This window comes from Salmo salar, chromosome 11, assembly GCF_965601325.2.
Source record: "Salmo salar chromosome 11, fSalSal1, whole genome shotgun sequence".
Classification (NCBI taxonomy): domain Eukaryota; kingdom Metazoa; phylum Chordata; class Actinopteri; order Salmoniformes; family Salmonidae; genus Salmo; species Salmo salar.
The window spans coordinates 21,734,539-21,754,590 of record NC_138301.1 but is presented as its reverse complement, the minus strand read 5'-3'; the positions used below and the strand labels follow the sequence as shown (position 1 = coordinate 21,754,590).

Below are 20,052 nucleotides of genomic sequence, written 5' to 3'. Positions count from 1 at the left end.
TAGAAAAAGGAACATAGAACGCCCACCCAATGTAACACCCTGGCCTAACCAAAATAAAGAACAAAAACCCCTCTCTATGGCCAGGGCGTTACAGTTGGTGGGGACCAAACAACCCTTACTGTGACTTGAGGCAGCTGGATTTAAAACCAGGCAGAGATACATTTCTATACCTGCTTATCTGTGCTTGACCTCTGGCTGATATAGTCTGAATGGACACAATGTGAGGTGTTGGACGGAGGTAGTGAGTTATATCTATCTGTATGTATGTATGTACACTACTGTTCAAAAGTTTGGGGTCACTTAGAAATGTCCTTGTTTTTGAAAGAAAAGTACAAAACATTGTCCATTAAAATAACATCAAATTGATCAGAAATACACTGTAAACATTGTTAATGTTGTAAATGACTATTGTATGTCACGTCCTGACCAGTATAGGGGTTATTTGTTATTGTAGTTTGGTCAGAATGTGGCAGGGGGTATTTGTTTTATATGGTTCGGGTTGTGTGTGTATGTAAAGGGGTGTTTGATTTATGTATTCCGGGGTTTTTGGGCACTGTTCTATGTTAGTGTATTTCTATGTTCTGTCTACTCTAGTCTATTTCTATGTTTAGTTTATTGGGGTTGGACCTTCAATTGGAAGCAGCTGGTTATCGTTGCTTCTGATTGAAGGTCCTATAATTAGGAGTTTGTTTTCATGGGGTTTTGTGGGAGGTTGTTTGTCGCATAGCTGTTTGTCGTGTGCAAGGCTGTTTGTCGGGTGTTTTTCTTGTTTTGTTCATTAGTGTTCTAATAAAGTGAATATAAGCACTCAACCCGCTGCGCCTTGGTCCATCCACCACAACGACCATTACATTGTAGCTGGAAACAGCTGATTGTTTTGGGAATATCTACATAGGTGTACAGAAGCCCATTATCAGCAACCATCACTCCTGTGTTCCAATGGCACGTTGTGTTAGCTAATCAAAGTTTATCATTTTAAAAGGCAAATTGATCATTACAAAACCCTTTTGCAATTATGTTAGCACAGCTGAAAACTGTAGTTCTGATTAAAGAAGCAATAAAACTGGCCTTCTTTAGACTAGTTGAGTATCTGGAGCATCAGCATTTGTCGGTTCAATTACAGGCTCAAAATGGCCAAAACAAAGACCTTCTGAAACTCATCAGTATATTCTTGTTCTGAGAAATGAAGGCTATTCCATGTGAGAAATTGTCAAGAAACTGAAGATCTCGTCCAATGCTGTGTACTACTCTCTTCACAGAACAGCGCAAACTGGCTCTAACCAGAATAGAAAGAGGAGTGGGAGGCCCCGGTGCACAACTGAGCAAGAGGACAAGTACATTAGAGTGTCTAGTTTGAGAAACAGAAGCCTCTCAAGTCCTCAACTGGCAGCTTCATTAAATAGTACCCGCAAAACACCAGTCTCAACGTCAACAGTGAAGAGGCGACTCCGGGATGCTGGCCTTCTAGGCAGAGTTCCTCTGTCCAGTGTCTGTGTTCTTTTGCCCATCTTAATATTTTATTTTTATTGGCCAGTCTGAGGTATTGCTTTCTCTTTGCAACTCTGCCTAGAAGGCCAGCATCCCGGAGTCGGGATATTCCATAAAAAATCAACCGTTTCCAGCTACAATAGTCATTTATGACATTAACAATGTCTACACTGTATTTCTGATCGATTGAATGTTATTTTCATGGACAAAAAATGTGCTTTTCTTTCAAAAACAAGGACATTTCTAAGTGACCCCAAACTTTTGAACGGTAGTGTATTCTTCAAGAACACCTGCTGCTGAAGCACAGGATGTCTGTTAGTTTTAAAACTAAACTCCCAAATACAGTACATTGATGCTGAGTACTCTGGACTTAAGGGAGCATGTTGGTGTCAGGTCGATAGCACTCCTCAGAGATACAGAGTTGCGTTGGTCAACATGCCACACAGAGAGAGAGCATTAGCTTTAGCTACCTCCATCCTGACCACTAATGACTGGCCCTACCCTCTGAGGACGTATCTGGGGGCAGCAGCGGGAGGAGGAGGGGTGGGTTGTCCTCGTCTAATGACCTGAGAGCCCATGGCCATCGCATGCAGCCGGGCCTGCCGTGTGGTCTCAGTGATGCGCCTGGGAGCGTGCAGAGCTTCGATTGGGAATAACAGAGCAGGGGTTAGTGGGAAGGAATGAGTAATGATCCCCTGTTTGATCTACCAGGCCCCTGTGGGAGTCAGAGAGCCCTGGACAGAGCATTACTGGGGGTACTCTGGGGAGCTGCTGGGATGCTGAGTTGGGGACTGGCCCTTTACCAGTTTAACCATATCAACTCAGGATCTCAGAAGGAGGGAGGGATGCAGGCTAGGAGGGAGCATGTGCTATGTGCTGTGTTTAAAGACAGACATTATTGAATGGAAAAGGTGATATTGTAAACTGTGTGATTATGAACACACGGCTTTGTATTTGTAGATTCAGATGTGTTCTATTTTCCCGTAGCAGCTCAAGTCTTGCACCTGTATTGATATACGTAGTGCCAGGAAAGGACCTGACTGTTTGTGTCCAACGGACTGCATGGGAGCTCTGACCTGTGATGTTATGTTATGTGCCATCCAGAGTGCAGTGGTTACGTGCAGTACGTGACCACCCCTCTACTATCACTGTTTTTATTACAGCTCCCTCTCTGCCAACCTAGCTGTTTGGGTTTCTGGCTATGTCCTATTTGTGTTTGAAGATGGAAGGTATGATAAGGACATTGTCTGTTTGGTCATTCTGTGTGGGTGTTGAGGGGAGGGGGATTTAAATGCAGGAATCAGACTATGTACACCACTGCCTTGCCAAAAAGCATACCAAATAATTGTCCTTATCAGATAGATTTCCATCATAGGGTCATGTTTTGTTCTAGTGGTTTTAAAGATCACAGAATGGATTGTTGCACAATGGGGCATCTCTCTTTCTTTCACTCTTTCCCACACTCATAAATGCTCTCTAGCTCTCTCTCTCTCTCTCTCTCTCTCTCCCTCTCTCGCAAACACACACGCGGCACACACACGCACACTCACACACAACATTTTCTCAGGTGTTGTGGCTAGTTTGTGAGGATAACTGAGTGTTTGGGGCTGACCGTGACCTGAGGCTTGATACATTTGTTAGGATTTCCATTTCAGATATAGAAAATGCTGATGAGTCCAAGTCGTTGTTGTGTAGGCCTAATCCCTCAGCAGTGGCTGGGCCAGCCTCTCCTATGTATAGATTTAGTTGCAACTGCATTTACAGTGAATGTGGCATGTTATTTTTAGGTCTGAAGTCTGAAATGTTTTTTTTTTGCTGTGCTGTGCAAAATACCAATCAAATTGAAGTTCAATCTCTCCTCTTTTAAAATACTTGAGGATTACTGCGTACCACTGATTTGTTCCTGGTTTTGATTTGTCTTTTGAAGGATTTACAGTAATAAATTAAAGACGATGGACTCGAGCTAAATCTTTTGTAAAGCTCTCAACTTTCAATTCATGCAACCTCATTTTGTTTGTTACCATGGCAATTATTTTAATGAAGGGAAATCATGTTCTCTTTGGCTTTGTTACATTATTGAATGACGGAGAGGAAGCAGTTACATGTGTTACATCCTTTACATCATAAATGGCAATACATGAACATTTTATTTTTATTGCAGATTAATAAAAAAACTGGATTTGAAGGAAATACTGATGACACTGCGCTGTGTGCTTTCCTACCATTTTTCTCCTTGTCTCTCAGCTGGGAATATGTTATCTTCCTGCAAATCTAATAATTATTAGTGAGCTAGAAGACTGAAATATGAATCACTTATTATTTGACAGTTAGGTCCAGAATACTTAAAAAAGCTTTTTGATTATTTGTGCTAATCAACATTGATCAAAAAGGGTGATGAAAAGTGAGTTAATAAATTGAGAGAGCTTGTCGTTTTTCCAGCCTCCTTTTGGCCCTGTCCCAGGATCCTCTCTGACTGTGAAACAGATGGGACAGCAGAGGGGCACTGGTCATGCGCTCTGATTGGCTGTCACTCACTTTATTACATCATTAATATCGTCCCATCATGTTAATTCACTTTTGATATCGAAGAAGGGCTCTTTCACTCCCACATGTTCATCTCCATCACTAGAAAACATGTCACGAGAAAGAGAAGATCACACAAGCCCAAATGAGTCAGGAAAGCCTGCTGTCCCCCTGCTATGAGTAGCGTGAGAGTAGCTTGCTGTGCTGACAGCCCTGCCATTGGTGTCAGGGCCAGGGGAGAATGAGAGAACGTTTGGCTACGGTGCAGTCCACTGCCTACCAGGGCCTGTGTTCTATTCAGCACTGCGGTTGGAGGCAGAGGAATGGGACTCAATGGGCCTTCCTCTGCCATGTTGGCTAATTTATGGCCAGGAGCACAGGAATGAGAAGGGACTCTGTATCAGAAGCTATATATGTGTGTGTGTGTGTGTGTGCGTGTGCGTGTGCGAGTTTGAGATAGCACTCAGCACTCTGATGAGGAATCTGATAGTGGTGTTAGAACAGTCATAAGACACGGCTCTGATTAAACTTACTAATGAGCAGCTCAATAAAACTAAGTCCTCCTGATGTAATAAACACGCTGCTGATTGCAGGAACCCGCTGGTGTGATAGGCTAATCCTTTTGTGCTCCAGTGTTTGTTTCACCCTAAAAAGATCCACGCACGGTGAATGAATAAAGAGTTATGATTTGTCTACTTCTCTGTAGTTAACCTTTCTGCTGAGTGGATTGCAAGTTGAGGGTTTTTACAGTACAGGTTCTAGGGTAAATTGAGTCTGCAATTATGAGTCTTTTTTGTTGTTGATGTAACATTACTTGAAATATTATTGCATAGCAGTATTAGAGCACTTACAGTTGAAGTCAGAAGTTTACATACACTTAGGTTGGAGTCATTAAACTCGTTTTTCAACCACTCCACAAATTTCTTGTTAACAAACAATAGTTTTGGCAAGCCGGTTAGGACATCTACTTTGTGCATGACGCAAGTAATTTTTCCAGCAATTGTTTACAGAGATTATTTCACTTATAATTCACTGTATCACAATTCCAGTGGGTCAGAAGTTTACATACACTAAGTTGACTGTGCCTTTAAACAGCTTGGAAAATTCCAGAAAATGATGTCATGGCTTTAGAAGCTTCTGATAGGCTAATTGACATCATTTGAGTCAATTGGAGGTGTACCTGTGGATGTATTTCAAGGCCTACCTTCAAACTCAGTGCCTCTTTGCTTGACATCATGGGGAAATCAGCCAAGACCTCAGAAAAAAATTGTAGACCTCCACAAGTCTGGTTCATCTTTGGGAACAATTTCCAAATGCCTGAAGTTAGAGAAATGTCCTCTGGTCTGATTAAACAAAAATAGAACTGTTTGGCCATAATGACCATTGTTATGTTTGGAGGAAAAAGGGGGAGGCTTGCAAGCCAAAGAACACCATCCCAACCGTGAAGCACGGGTGTGGCAGCATCATGTTGTGGAGGTGCTTTGCTGCAGGAGGGACTGGTGCACTTCACAAAATAGATGGCATCATGAGGCAGGAAAATTATGTGGATATATTGAAGCAACATCTCAAGACATCAGTCAGGAAGTTTAAGCTTGGTCGCAAATGGGTCTTTCAAATGGACAATGACCCCAAGCATACTTCCAAAGTTGTGGCAAAATGGCTTAAGGACAACAAAGTCAAGGTATTGGAGTGGCCATCACAAAGCCCTGACCTCAATCCCATAGAAAATTTGTGGGCAGAACTGAAAAAGCATGTGCGAGCAAAGAGGCCTACAAACCTGACTCAGTTACACCAGCTCTGTCAGGAGGAATGGGCCAAAATTCACCCAACTTTTTGTGGGAAGCTTGTGGAAGGCTACCCGAAACGTTTGACCCAAGTTAAACAATTTAAAGGCAATGCTACCAAATACTAATTGAGTGTATGTAAACTTCCGACCCACTGGGAATGTGATGAAAGAAATATAAGCTGAAATAAATCATTCTCTCTACTATTATTCTGACATTTCACATTCTTAAAATAAAGTGGTGATCCTAACTGACCTAAGACAGGGAATTTTTACTAGGATTAAATGCCAGGAATTGTGAAATACTGAGTTTAAATGTATTTGGCTAACGTGTATGTAAACTTCAGACTTCAACTGTAGCTCATTTAGTCTGCCACTGTGCCTAGTTAAACTGTTTCTCAACCAGTTCAAGGCCTTTTGCCTTTTGAATGAAATATGAGTGGATTTGGTGTTCTTAAAAACATTTTAGATACACGTTATTAACTAACAACCTAAGGGAAATTTATTTATGTTAAATAAGAAACTAATTTATTCTGCATAACTACTGAACTCTGGCAGTTTATGTTATAGCAGAGATAAATTCCTCATCTCTTTAGCCTGTGTGCTCCAGCTCCTCTAGAGGAAAAAGCACCTTTCCTCCGTAAGCCACTGTGAACATATGGCGAGGGGCGCAGGCAGCAGCACAGGAAGGAAGTGTGGAAATTGCAGGGAATGAGAGTTTAGATTAATGCGTCTGAACTGGGCATACCCAGACAAATGCAGCAGAACCGCACTGCCAGGACCCTTCAAGGCCCCTCCGAAGTGTGCCAGAGAAACCGAGATAGCAAAACAAACATATACACCTCTGCAGCTTGAACAGAGGGAGATTGTGGTTTCTCCTTCGTGCCTTTTAATGACATGAATTTGAAGAGGCCATCGGTTGTGGGTTGTGTGTGCTCATCAGGGGGACATTGGGCAAATACTGCAGCTTCGCCGGCTCCATATCTCTGCCTACCTAGAGATATTTCTACAAATTCAAATCACTAAGTATAAAACAAATGATGAAACTGATAGTAATTAGGGTTTAATTTGATGACATTTGTCAGTGTCGATGTTAGGCTTGGGTGATATACCGTATACTGGGGTATTTCGGTATTTTTTACTGTTAAAAAAATAAAATGTATATATATATATATATATATACTTTTTTTTGGTGGGGGTCACGGGTGCTGACGAAGTGCGTGCTACCCCACTGCTTATTACTAATTATAAGTTAAATATAACTATAAGAAATCTAACGTGTCAAATAATTTATATCCAGCTCAGGGCTCCACCTATGCATTTGGTTTGCTAACTTGCTAACTACAGTGGGGGAAAAAAGTATTTGATCCCCTGCTGATTTTGTACGTTTGCCCACTGACAAAGAAAGGATCAGTCTATAATTTTAATGGTAGGTTTATTTGAACAGTGAGAGACAGAATAACAACAAAAATATCCATAAAAACGCATGTCAGAAATGTTATAAATTGATTTGCATTTTAATGAGGGAAATAAGTATTTGACCCCCTCTCAATCAGAAAGATTTCTGGCTCCCAGGTGTCTTTTATACAGGTAACAAGCTGAGATTAGGAGCACACTCTTAAAGGGAGTGCTCCTAACCGCAGCTTGTTACCTGTAAAAAAGACAGCTGTCCACAGCACCAATCAATCAATCAGATTCCAAACTCTCCACCATGGCCAAGACCAAAGAGCTCTCCAAGGATATCAGGGACAAGATTGTAGACCTACACAAGGCTGGAATGGGCTACAAGACCATCGCCAAGCAGCTTGGTGAGAAGGTGACAACATTTGGTGCGATTATTCCCAAATGGAAGAAACACAAAAGAACTGTCAATATCCCTCGGCCTGGGGCTCCATGCAAGATCTCACCTCGTGGAGTTGCAATGATCATGAGAACGGTGAGGAATCAGCCCAGAACTACACGGGAGGATCTTGTCAATGATCTCAAGGCAGCTGGGACCATAGTCACCAAGAAAACAATTGGTAACACACTACGCCGTGAAGGACTGAAATCCTGCAGCGCCCGCAAGGTCCCCCTGCTCAAGAAAGCACATATACATGCCCGTCTGAAGTTTGCCAATGAACATCTGAATGATTCAGAGGACAACTGGGTGAAAGTGCTGTGGTCAGATGAGATCAAAATTGAGCTTTTTGGCATCAACTCAACTCGCCGTGTTTGGAGGAGGAGGAATGCTGCCTATGACCCCAAGAACACCATCCCCACCGTCAAATATGGAGGTGGAAACATTATGCTTTTGGGGTGTTTTTCTGCTAAGGGGACAGGACAACTTCACCGCATCAAAGGGACGATGGACGGGGCCATGTACCATCAAATCTTGGGTGAGAACCTCCTTCCCTCAGCCAGGGCATTGAAAATGTGTCGTGGATGGGTATTCCAGCATGACAATGACCCAAAACACACGGCCAAGGCAACAAAGGAGTGGCTCAAGAAGAAGCACATTAAGGTCCTGGAGTGGCCTAGCCAGTCTCCAGACCTTAATCCCATAGAAAATCTGTGGAGGGAGCTCAAGGTTCGAGTTGCCAAACGTCAGCCTCGAAACCTTAATGACTTGGAGAAGATCTGCAAAGAGGAGTGGGACAAAATCCCTCCTGAGATGTGTGCAAACCTGGTGGCCAACTACAAGAAACGTCTGACCTCTGTGATTGCCAACAAGGGTTTTGCCACCAAGTACTAAGTCATGTTTTGCAGAGGGGTCAAATACTTATTTCCCTCATTAAAATGCAAATCATTTTATAACATTTTTGACATGCGTTTTTCTGGATTTTTTTGTTGTTATTCTGTCTCTCACTGTTCAAATAAACCTACTATTAAAATTATAGACTGATCATTTCTTTGTAAGTGGGCAAACGTACAAAATCAGCATGGGATCAAATACTTTTTCCCCCCACTGTAAGTGGCTAGATGTCAAGATCAAGTATCTTGGCCATTCAATCCCATCCTAGATCAAAATCCCTGTGCACATTCGATAATACTGTATACCCCGGTATGGAGAAATGGTATGATGGTATGAAAATGTGGATACTGCCCAAACCTAGTCGATATCCCATTGAAATGCTTTTTTATTAAAAAAAATGTATCTCTCTGCACAGTCAAAATGTTTTTTTTGTTTTTGTCTACTTCCTTGTGAGTTGTGAGCAGTTTAGGGTACTCCAACACACACACAGCCCCAGTGAGGGGTTGTCCCTCGCAGCGAGCTGAGCCGGTCTCCATGTGACACGAGAGAGTAGCTGTTAGATTGGAAGTGAACAACCGAAAATAGCTCCCTTCTTTGCATACAGTCAAATCAGCTCAAGCTGTGCACCGTGGCAGACTTGGTTGTTCGGTTGCAGGCACTCTTGTTTGATGCATTTCATTAAAGATACCGTGACGAATTCAAATGTATATCTATCTATCGCTACAGCATGTCTTATTAACCTGCCTGCTGCCTGCCTTACGACTGTTTGCTCGGAGTTGGAGGGGATCCCGAAGGGGAAGCATCTTGTCATTTGCTTGTCAAGGCCTCTGTCTGTGACAGGGCTTTGTGGATGACTGGATCTAAGTGCAGAGAGAGAGTCTGTCTAATGAAGACACTACTGCACTAGCTCTGACAAACCTCTCATTGCTACATGTGTATGAGGAAGTCACATTGTACATTGCACAAATTGGACTTAATTCAATTAACAGGCTGGTGAGCTCTTCAGAGCCTAGACAGTTGTAGTAGTGGTAGTCTATTATAAATATGAATTGTGAGGAGGTGAACATAGTAAACGGTAAACTTTTTTTGTCAGATTTTTATGATGGTTACTACCGTATGTGAAATAATCACTGTGTTGTTTACTTATTTTAACAATTAATCAAAAACCAATCACTATACCTGATGTCTTCATTGCTTTTTGACAAATGTCAGTTGATCATTATTTAAGATTCTGAGAATGTTTAGTTTATCATTTTAACCCCACTGTAGATTCAGTCATGTAAGGTGAAGAATGAGGCTAGCTTGTTTACGTTTTCTGTATTGATGTTTCACTCCTAGACTATGTCTGGAGGACGTGTTTCCTCTCTGAGGAAGCAGAGCACAACTAGTAAAGACATGGTAATGCCTCGGCAGCAAAAACTGTTTGCCATCATTTACGAGGTTGCTTCCCTGTAGGTCCGTATCGATTGCAGCCCGCAGTGATTCCACAAGCGATGCCCACTTGGTCTGACTGTTTGGTTTCCTAGCAATTTGGCAAAGAAAAACGGTGTTTTCAGTTCTGCCGAATTACTTGGACATCGCTTTGTGATGTCGTGTCTGGTGTGCTTGTTGTTTTTAGCAGTGGTCGTTCACAGTTGTGTGAAGTAACAAATGCATTTCTTTTTTCAGTGGGGTTTGCCAGAAAACAGGGTCCGTTTGAACAATCGGTGCGGTGCCTTTTTGACTGTATGTCTGAGGGGATGTGGACACCTGCTCAACAATTAAACTACAGAGGAGAGCAGACATTGCCAAGATAAATATTTGCCCTCCAATTCAAGGTTGTGTTGACGTGTTTGATTTGAGACGTGGAGGATATCACGTGTTTGTTCCTGACAGTCAGTTGGCAGTGATGGAAGCTCTGGTTCCCCACGCTGAACACCTCTGTTCACTAGATCAGAGTACTCAGAACATAACAGCACTGCTCAGTGGCTGTGGGATATGTGGTTGCATGTGAGGTTACTCATAAGGCTAAACATTAGCTGTTCAGGCTACCTCATTTAAATGATGCTGTAGATTTTATTTGTATTTTGCACTTTGACACAGTTCCAATGTTTAGTGTGGCTTATTTGGATTAAATGTTCTTACGAGCTCAAGCAGAGTTACAATGAGTTGTTTGTCTGTATTCAGTCTCTATCCATAAATCTGTAAATAAACAATGTTTATGTCTTTGATGTATACATTTTGTTCTTCAAGAAGTTGGGTTTCCATACAGTTATGTAGCAGTTATGTCATAAGGTAGCAGATGAAATGTAGGAATGTTAGCTACCATTTTTACATTTTTACTGTTGTGACAATCTCACTTAAAAAAAATAATTCAGTGCCTAGGATGTTGTGAGAAGGGGTGTGATTTTAACGGTGCTCCTAAGCTTCTCTTCTGAGCTCCTGTGTAACCATAAATATATTTGTCACTGATTTCTTTAAATAGTGCAGAGAGAGGTGTTGGTATGCATTGATAAATTGATCACACATATGTAGTTCAGCTAGGTCTAGGCATACATGTAGATCAGTAAGACATTTCCTGTCCTTATATTTGGGAGATTGTTTTCCTCTGAAGAAACGGTAACCTCTGACAGGATAATAGCAGAAAACGTCTTTATTTTTTTAAACCGAAAAGATTATAGACCCTAGAAATGCTTTTAGTTTAACTTGTTTTGTTGATGTTAAAAGCTGGTACAGTATGTTTTTATTAGACTATTCTGAAAAGAAAAGAAGGTTCTGAATCTGACTTTGTTCCTAGGCTGCATCGGCTCGCAGAGACTACAACAACTACAACGACTACAACGGCTACAAAGACTACAGACTATAGAGACTATAGAGACTGCAAAGACTACAGATACGACAACGACTACAGAGACTACAGAGACTACAACAACTACAGAGACTATAGAGACTGCAAAGACTACAGATACGACAACGACTACAGAGACTACAGAGACTACAACAACTACAGAGACTACAGAGACTATAGAGACTATAGAGACTGCAAAGACTACAGATACGACAACGACTACAGAGACTACAGAGACTACAACAACTACAGAGACTATAGAGACTATAGAGACTGCAAAGACTACAGATACGACAACGACTACAGAGACTACAGAGACTATAGAGACTACAACAACTACAGAGACTATAGAGACTGGCGCAGAGACTACAGAGACTACAGATACGACAATGACTACAGAGACTATAGAGACTACAGAGACTACAGAGACTACAGAGACTGCAAAGACTATAGAGACTACAGAGACTGCAAAAGACTAGAGACTACAGAGACTATAGAGACTACAGCAACTATAGAGACTACAGAGACTACAGAGACTACAGAGACTACAGAGACTATAGAGACTGCAGAGACTGCAGAGACTGCAGAGACTATAGAGACTATAGCGACTATAGCGACTATAGAGACTATAGCGACTATAGAGACTATAGAGACTATAGCGATAGAGACTACAGAGACTATAGAGACTATAGAGACTATAGCGATAGAGACTACAGAGACTACAGAGACTACAGAGACTATAGAGACTACAGAGACTACAGAGACTATAGAGACTATAGAGACTATAGAGACTACAGAGACTATAGCGATAGAGACTACAGAGACTATAGAGACTACAGAGACTACAGAGACTATAGAGACTATAGAGACTACAGAGACTACAGAGACTACAGAGACTACAGAGACTACAGAGACTACAGAGACTATAGCGATAGAGACTATAGAGACTATAGAGACTATAGCGATAGAGACTACAGAGACTACAGAGACTATAGAGACTATAGAGACTACAGCGACTATAGAGACTACAGCGACTATAGAGACTACAAAGACTATAGAGACTATAGAGACTACAGAGACTATAGAGACTATAGAGTCTACAGCGACTATAGAGACTACAGCGACTATAGAGACTATAGCGATAGAGACTACAGCGACTATAGAGACTATAGAGACTACAGCGACTATAGAGACTATAGAGACTACAGCGACTATAGAGACTATAGAGACTATAGAGACTACAGAGACTATAGAGACTATAGAGACTATAGAGACTATAGAGACTACAGAGACTATAGAGACTATAGAGACTACAGAGACTACAGAGACTATAGCGATAGAGACTATAGAGACTACAGAGACTATAGAGACTATAGAGACTATAGAGACTACAGAGACTATAGAGACTATAGAGACTATAGAGACTATAGAGACTACAGAGACTATAGAGACTATAGAGACTATAGAGACTACAGAGACTATAGAGACTATAGAGACTACAGAGACTATAGAGACTACAGAGACTACAGAGACTATAGAGACTATAGAGACTATAGAGACTATAGAGACTACAGAGACTATAGAGACTATAGAGACTATAGAGACTATAGAGACTACAGAGACTACAGAGACTATAGAGACTATAGAGACTATAGAGACTATAGAGACTACAGAGACTACAGAGACTATAGAGACTATAGAGACTACAGAGACTATAGAGACTACAGAGACTACAGAGACTATAGAGACTATAGAGACTACAGAGACTATAGAGACTATAGAGACTATAGAGACTACAGAGACTACAGAGACTACAGAGACTACAGAGACTATAGAGACTATAGAGACTATAGAGACTACAGAGACTATAGAGACTATAGAGACTATAGAGACTACAGAGACTACAGAGACTACAGAGACTATAGAGACTATAGAGACTATAGAGACTATAGAGACTATAGAGACTACAGAGACTATAGAGACTATAGAGACTACAGAGACTACAGAGACTACAGAGACTACAGAGACTATAGAGACTATAGAGACTACAGAGACTATAGAGACTACAGTCAAATGAGTACCAGGTTGTGTGTCAGGCTGATTTTGAAATGCACAACACAAGGACTGTGACTGACTGTGATCAGTTATTTTGATTTTGTTTTATTGCTAAGTGCTTCATAAAAGTATGCCAACCTAAGACCTCTCCTAGGAGTTAGTCTCCTCTGTCCAGAGTGCCCTTCAAATGTTATTTTAATCAATGAACAAAGAATTGCTTTGATTTCTTCCTAAATACTAAACTGAAGAAAAGTTAAAGGAGGATATCTAATGACTGCCAGACTTGAAAACAGGATAGACAAAGATTTGCACACAGAGCAGTGCCCGTGCCAAGTTAAATCCATATTTAAATCCTCTACTCGACAGACACTGCATGTAAATGAACATTCTTTGGCATAGGTTTATGCAGTGGGGGCACGCCAGAGAGCAAAATCCCACTCTAGTCAAACTGAAGCATTCATATCTGCATAATGTCTTTGTCTATTTCCTGTTCAATTCTATAATTGAGAACTAGGGTTGTGAAATAATTAGAGAGGGTCTTTGCCACACACACATGCACGGCTGACAATGTGGCTGTCAATGCAGTGCAGTATGATTCCATGTTAAGTGTGTGACCAGTGTGTGACCAGTGTGCTGGGTTGCGGAGTGGAGTGGATATATGATGGAGTTTGTTCCAGAGCAGAGCTGCCACAGATGGGGCTGACAGGACTGCGTGCCATACCTCTGAACCTCTGAAGCCCCATCAGCAGGACATGGGCGCCCTGTTCCATAAAACCTGTTACACATGAAACGTGATGAAAGTGATGAATGGTAGGTGAATGTGGACTGTATGAAGAGCAGATGAGACCTGGATGATATTACAGACAGGTGGAATTGATCTTATAATACATTTGTCAGGCTACAGTAATAGTATGCCTCTGTCTTTTATCTGCTTAACTGTTGGTGTGTGTGTGACCTCAGCTACTGTAGCAGTGTCTCATGACGTTGGTTGTCAGTGATTTGGTGGATGGTTAAATGGAGCGGCTGACTCATAACAGTAGAAACCACAGAGAGGAGGTTCCTTCCTTCCAAGCCAAATGGAACCGATCCGAGTCCCTGGGCCACTTTCTTTCAAACCTTGTTGTCTGTTTGCTTAGAATTGACATCACAGATGTGCATTTAGATATTTCTTCCAGAGATATCACAGTAGAAATATAAGACAAAAGCCTAATTACTCCCCAGAGAAGGACTTCCCTGTGCTGTAGATACAAAACCCATGTCCCTTTCCCTAACATTTCACCTATCAATAGCAGCCATATTTATGTTTCTCTAGAGAACAAAAACGATGTATACTCTTGAAGAAACGGCATAGCACAGAAGAATCAAAAACGACATCTGGGCAAATACCACTGGGGTTTACATTATATAACCAGCACATTCACACATTTCTATTCGTTTGTTAACCTCCTGTAGAGAATGCTCAACAAAACGTGTCAAGCTGCTATTCCGTGGATGACTATTTTAGTATTATCTCCTCATTTGAAGACAACTCTACCGCTCTATGTTTGTCTCAATCAGTGTGAAGCATAGTGATATTGTGTTGTCCCTGGCTGGTGTAGCTATATCTGTAGTCGTGTGTAGAGAGAGGACCCTGGAGCCCCAGGCAGGAGCTGGCAGTCAGGACAGAGACTAGAGCTGGTGACAACTAGTGCCCTAAAGATCCAAGCAGGGTTGCACTACAGTCAGAGCCAAGTGCTACAGCTAGTGTGGAGTACAGCGTTTCCCCCTTTTGGAATGTTATATTATTGTGTGTAGTGTTAACATGTTATTTCACTTTTGAAAAGTGTATTACTGTGTATTGCTAGAGTATGCCAATGAAGGTGCCATGTGTTGAGTTGAGTTGAATTGACTGCTGCTCTGTGCAGTGCTGCCAGCCTCACATTGGCCGGCCTCTACATTGTCTTTGGCACGGGGTCTAGCCCGCACATTGTGATTGTGTGATGTAGGCCAAGCTCTTTTTCACGGTGGAAAAGTCTACTTCTCCCCTCGCTAAAGGACCTGTTTGTTCTACTCATGCAAATGCAGATAGCTGGTGTTTAGTGTGTGCCCAGCCATGCGGTCAAGTGGCACGGTTCAGGCAACCGAAGGTTTTTTGGTTTTTTATCACTAACATTTTGAAATTTTCAACAAATTAAAGTGGATTACAGGCCCTCTGAGAGTCTGTGTTATGGTTTAAAGGTTTGATTCATTGTATATACAATTCCTTTAAATTTGATCTGTTATATTTGAGGGCGGAATCAAATGAATGGTATTGCAGTTTTCTGAAGCAGGGTGAAATGACAAAGGGAACAATCAATAACTTGCAAAATGTTGATGTTACTCCCCCTCCTACAATTATGTAGCTTCCATGGGGCCGGGAGTGGAATGCTGTTACCTACAAAACAATATTGGTTCAAACAGCGTGAACAGTCTCAGAATCATATCTCTTTACTGAGCAGGCCCCATAAATGTCATTTCGAAGGTCACATATTATATTTGTTCATCACATAGCAGATGTTGAATTCATGCAATTGTGTCAACTTTATTGATTTATTTGTTTATCTATTATTTTATTTTGCTGTCTTTGGAAACATGGAGTTTTTTTAAATGAGTTTTATGAAGTTTCAGTGCTCAGCTGTTTTCACAGTGCTGGACTATACATCACTGCCAAATCATCCAGCTCTAGTGCTCTGAAGCACATTTTGAGCATGCACACATGCTAAGGAGTGCACATTTTTTTGTCCGTGATTTATGTAAGCCAAAATAAATGACGCCGTGAAAATGTGCCTGGCACTCGTAAAGCAGCACAGCCTTTGAATGGAGGAGGTATAACAGATTAGTCACTTTCTTCTACTCTTGCTCTGTCGTCTGTCCTCCTGCCAAGAGAATGGCAGCATGCTCGCTCGCCCAGGGACAGACACGACTGTAGATGCACTGTTATGTCTTTTGTTAAACCAGGCCCCTGGAGAACTGAGAGCCCGTTGCTATGAGACATTAGACGTGTGAAATATCTCTGCCCTGTTTCATTAACTGCAGCCTTCGCCTTTTGATTCAAGAGAGATCATAAAGAAATGTGAAAAAAATCACTTTTGGATAGCAATGCAACTTTTCAATTAATTTGTTATATCACATTTTGAATAGTGTTAATGTCTAATTCAGTTCCTCTAGGGGTACACTGGTTCCTTTCCTGTGCTGTATGGCCCCTCTCTTTCTGTGTTTGTTTATATGTGTAACCTGTCACTCCAGCTCTGTCTAGCTGTTAAATGTCTATGTGTGTGTTCTTGTGTGTGAGATTAAAGAGAGTCTGTGTCTGTCTGTCTGTCTGTCTGTCTGTCTGTCTGTCTGTCTGTCTGTCTGTCTGTCTGTCTGTCTGTCTGTCTGTCTGTCTGTCTGTCTGTCTGTCTGTCTGTCTGTCTGTCTGTCTGTCTGTCTGTCTGTCTGTCTGTGTGTGTTGGTGAGGAGTCTGAGGACACGGTGCTGATGGAGTTGTGCATCTCTTCTTCTGACAGGTATGGATGAGAGGCCGAGCCAGGCAGCGTCCTCCTGGGCCCCAGGTGGCCAGTCGTCCAGTCCCTCCTACGAGTCCTCCAGGGTAAGAACCCTGGCCAACTCACTCCCCGTGCACTCCCTCACCTCACCCCTCTGTCTCCCTCTGCCTGGGCTTTCTGCACCACATCATTTAACACTCATTACATCAATGTGTTACATTACATTCACAGCTCACTGCAGAGGCAGGGAGGGAGAGAGCACCATTCATGTTGTGTGACCTGTAATTGGCATCATTTTATTTTCCAGTATGACCTAATTGCATGGCACCAATATCCTCTTAAGTGATGGGTTTAAATATGTTGTCATTTGCATTGGATTATTTGTGCTAAGCTGAAATATTAAGCATTTGTCAGGGGAAGCTGATTAATGTTGTGTGCTTTGGAACATTATGGCTACATTGTGGAATTCTGAATTGGGGAAAATTACTCCACCATTTATAGATCTGTGCCAATATTAGGATTTAAAGTGCAAACTATATTTATGGTAGTGGACATCAATGGAAATATTGTTCGTTTTGGTTGATTGAAATTATAACTGTGACTAATGTTTATATTAGGTCATGAATATTCCTTAGAAATGATTTCAGTACCAGCAACGAGTGATTCATTCATTCTTTCCATTAGGATTTCCAGACTCTTATGAAATATTTTGGCAATAATTCAAATGTTATTTCAGATACATGATCAGTTGCGTTGAATTCATCATGCATCATGCAAAAAGATTCAAAATAGAATGATGCATGACATGAACTGGTTCGTATGGCATTTCTGTTCAAAGTGTGAATATATATTCTGTGTCTCTGTATTTGTTGTTTGTCTCCTACACCATGGTGGTTCTGGGTGCCCTGTATGAATTTCATTTAACGTCAATCTCCTGTCACTTTCCATCAGAAATCAGTTAAATGTCAGATCTGCTCGGCCCGCATTACCTTGTTTATTTTCCAATGCCCTTCCCGAATGAACCTCTACAGGCTATGGTTCCATCGGCTGCCTGATCTGAATTAGAAGATGGAGACGTTTGAGATATCTTTGCTTTAGGTGCATATAAATCAGCATTTCTGACATTGCAAGGGGCAGGCATCAGTAAGCAGACAGCTGTTTGTGCCTCCATACTGCACACACACACACACACACACACACACACACACACACACACACACACACACACACACACACACACACACACACACACACACACACACACACACACACACACACACACACACACACACACACACACACACACACACACACACACACACTTCCACATACATTCACACATACCTTCACACATACCTTCACACAGATACGCACGGATGCACACACATATGCCAGAGAGCCAGAGAGATGGGGTTGTTTGTCCCGGTTTTACAGGTGTTTTATCAATGTGATTACTCATGTAGGCCAGAGAAGAAGACTTGCTCTGAAATAACCACTCTCATAATAGGGGATGGTATTTCTTCTAGTTTCTCTGCACAGCAAATTGCAGGGTCCTCTTAACTTACACCTTATACCAAACCATTTATTTTGTTATTGGCAGCGCATGCTATTTGGGATATTTTGTAGACATAATTGAGAGTGAGTATGGACACAACACACCTACTATACACTGCCTGGTGTCCAGCCTGTCAAAGGTTCATCCGGATGACTTTGACCAAAGAGAGTGGAGCCAATCTCTTTAATCCCCAGGCACATTTGATCTCTGCCAGCACCAGTACGTCTGTCCATTCATCACTCTGTCTGTCCATACAGACCACGGTGTGCAATGTCTTTGTGTCTCTGCTGCCCAACACTCCTGCTCCATATTCACGTTGAAGCAGTGTACCTAAAATGCAGTTACAATGTTCACTAGCAATGTGCTGAGTGCACAGATAAATAGCCTGCAGCAGCACACATGCACAGATACTACTTGGTACTACTTGGTTGTTATCCAGTGGTATTTATAGCACAATGACGCTTATTCCCAAATAAGAGGAAGGACGTCCTCTGATTTTGAGATGTGGCTTAGATCTTCATCTGAGATTTGATTTGGATAGACAGGGAGTATTAGGTTAAGCAGTGTGTTTCTAGCCATAGAGCTGAGACCCAGCCGGAAGACAGAGAGGAGTCTAGGAACAGAACGCTTTAAATCCATTAAACAGTAGACAAGCACTTATCTACGGTTCAGCTTTTGTCTCAAAAATCGTATTTCCATAATTCTCATTGTAATGTTTCATAAATTGTGTTCAGCAACTCATACTAAGGAAGGTTTCCCAGAAGAAACGCTTTTCGGGTTGGCGCGTTTCTGTTATTCATAGAGTTCAGTGTAGTGTGTCTGTCCAAGCGGGGCCTGCTTGGGTGCTTCAAGCTAACAGTGTATGATTAGTGGACTGTGAACAGACTCCAGGTCTCCGTGCTGACCTTGGCTCCCAGCCAGCCAACGTATCATGGGCAGTTGTGGCTGCAGGCTGGCCGTCTGACAGCCGGGGTTGTGCCCAACGCCACCGCACGCCCCAGCCCTGCCGCGACACTCACCCCGCACACGTCCATCACACCCGTATCATGCCTCCCCAAGTCGCCGCGGTGCAGCCACACATTCACCTGGGACAGCACACGCCATCTAGGAGATGACTTTTTAAACGCTGTGGCGAGGGATAGGGGCAAGGCAGGAGCTGTGGCCTGCATGCTTAAGTAGTGATTTGACAGTTATGTAGCCGGCGGTAACTGGCCCCGTTGGTCGCAGTGACAGCATGTGTTAGTGTCTGGGCCGACGTAGCCGAGCAGTGTTTGTAAATGATGAGGGTTCTGTGATTGATGATCTAATGGTCCCAGAGGAGCAGACACAGGGTGGGCTGGGTAGTGTGATCTCACCCTGACCATTATCCCCTCTGCCTTTCTTCTCTCTGGCCTCCCTACCTGCCCCTCCTCGCTGGCCTTTTCCAGCTCTGTGGCAGCTGTCTCCACCAGGGAAGGAAAGACCAGGAGGAGATAGAGGACTGAGATGTCCAGATTAAGTCGTTCATTACTTACTACTCTTTGTTTTATTTGGTTAAATGTCAGTTGAAACACACCTGGGGGATTTGATTTGTGGTGCAGG

At 42.3% G+C, this 20,052-nt stretch overlaps 1 protein-coding gene across 5 annotated transcripts in view; it reads left to right on the top strand.

The window, feature by feature from the left end:
• The window catches only part of LOC106562197 (transcription factor 12), a 95,011-nt gene that overhangs the window by 7,353 nt on the left and 67,606 nt on the right, over positions 1–20,052 (top strand). For all 5 annotated transcript variants that reach the window (XM_045689164.2, XM_045689166.2, XM_045689163.2 and 2 more), the window contains exon 4: positions 16,938–17,020. In XM_045689164.2, the coding sequence (XP_045545120.1) occupies positions 16,938–17,020 (83 nt within the window). The remainder of the gene's footprint in view (positions 1–16,937; positions 17,021–20,052) is intronic.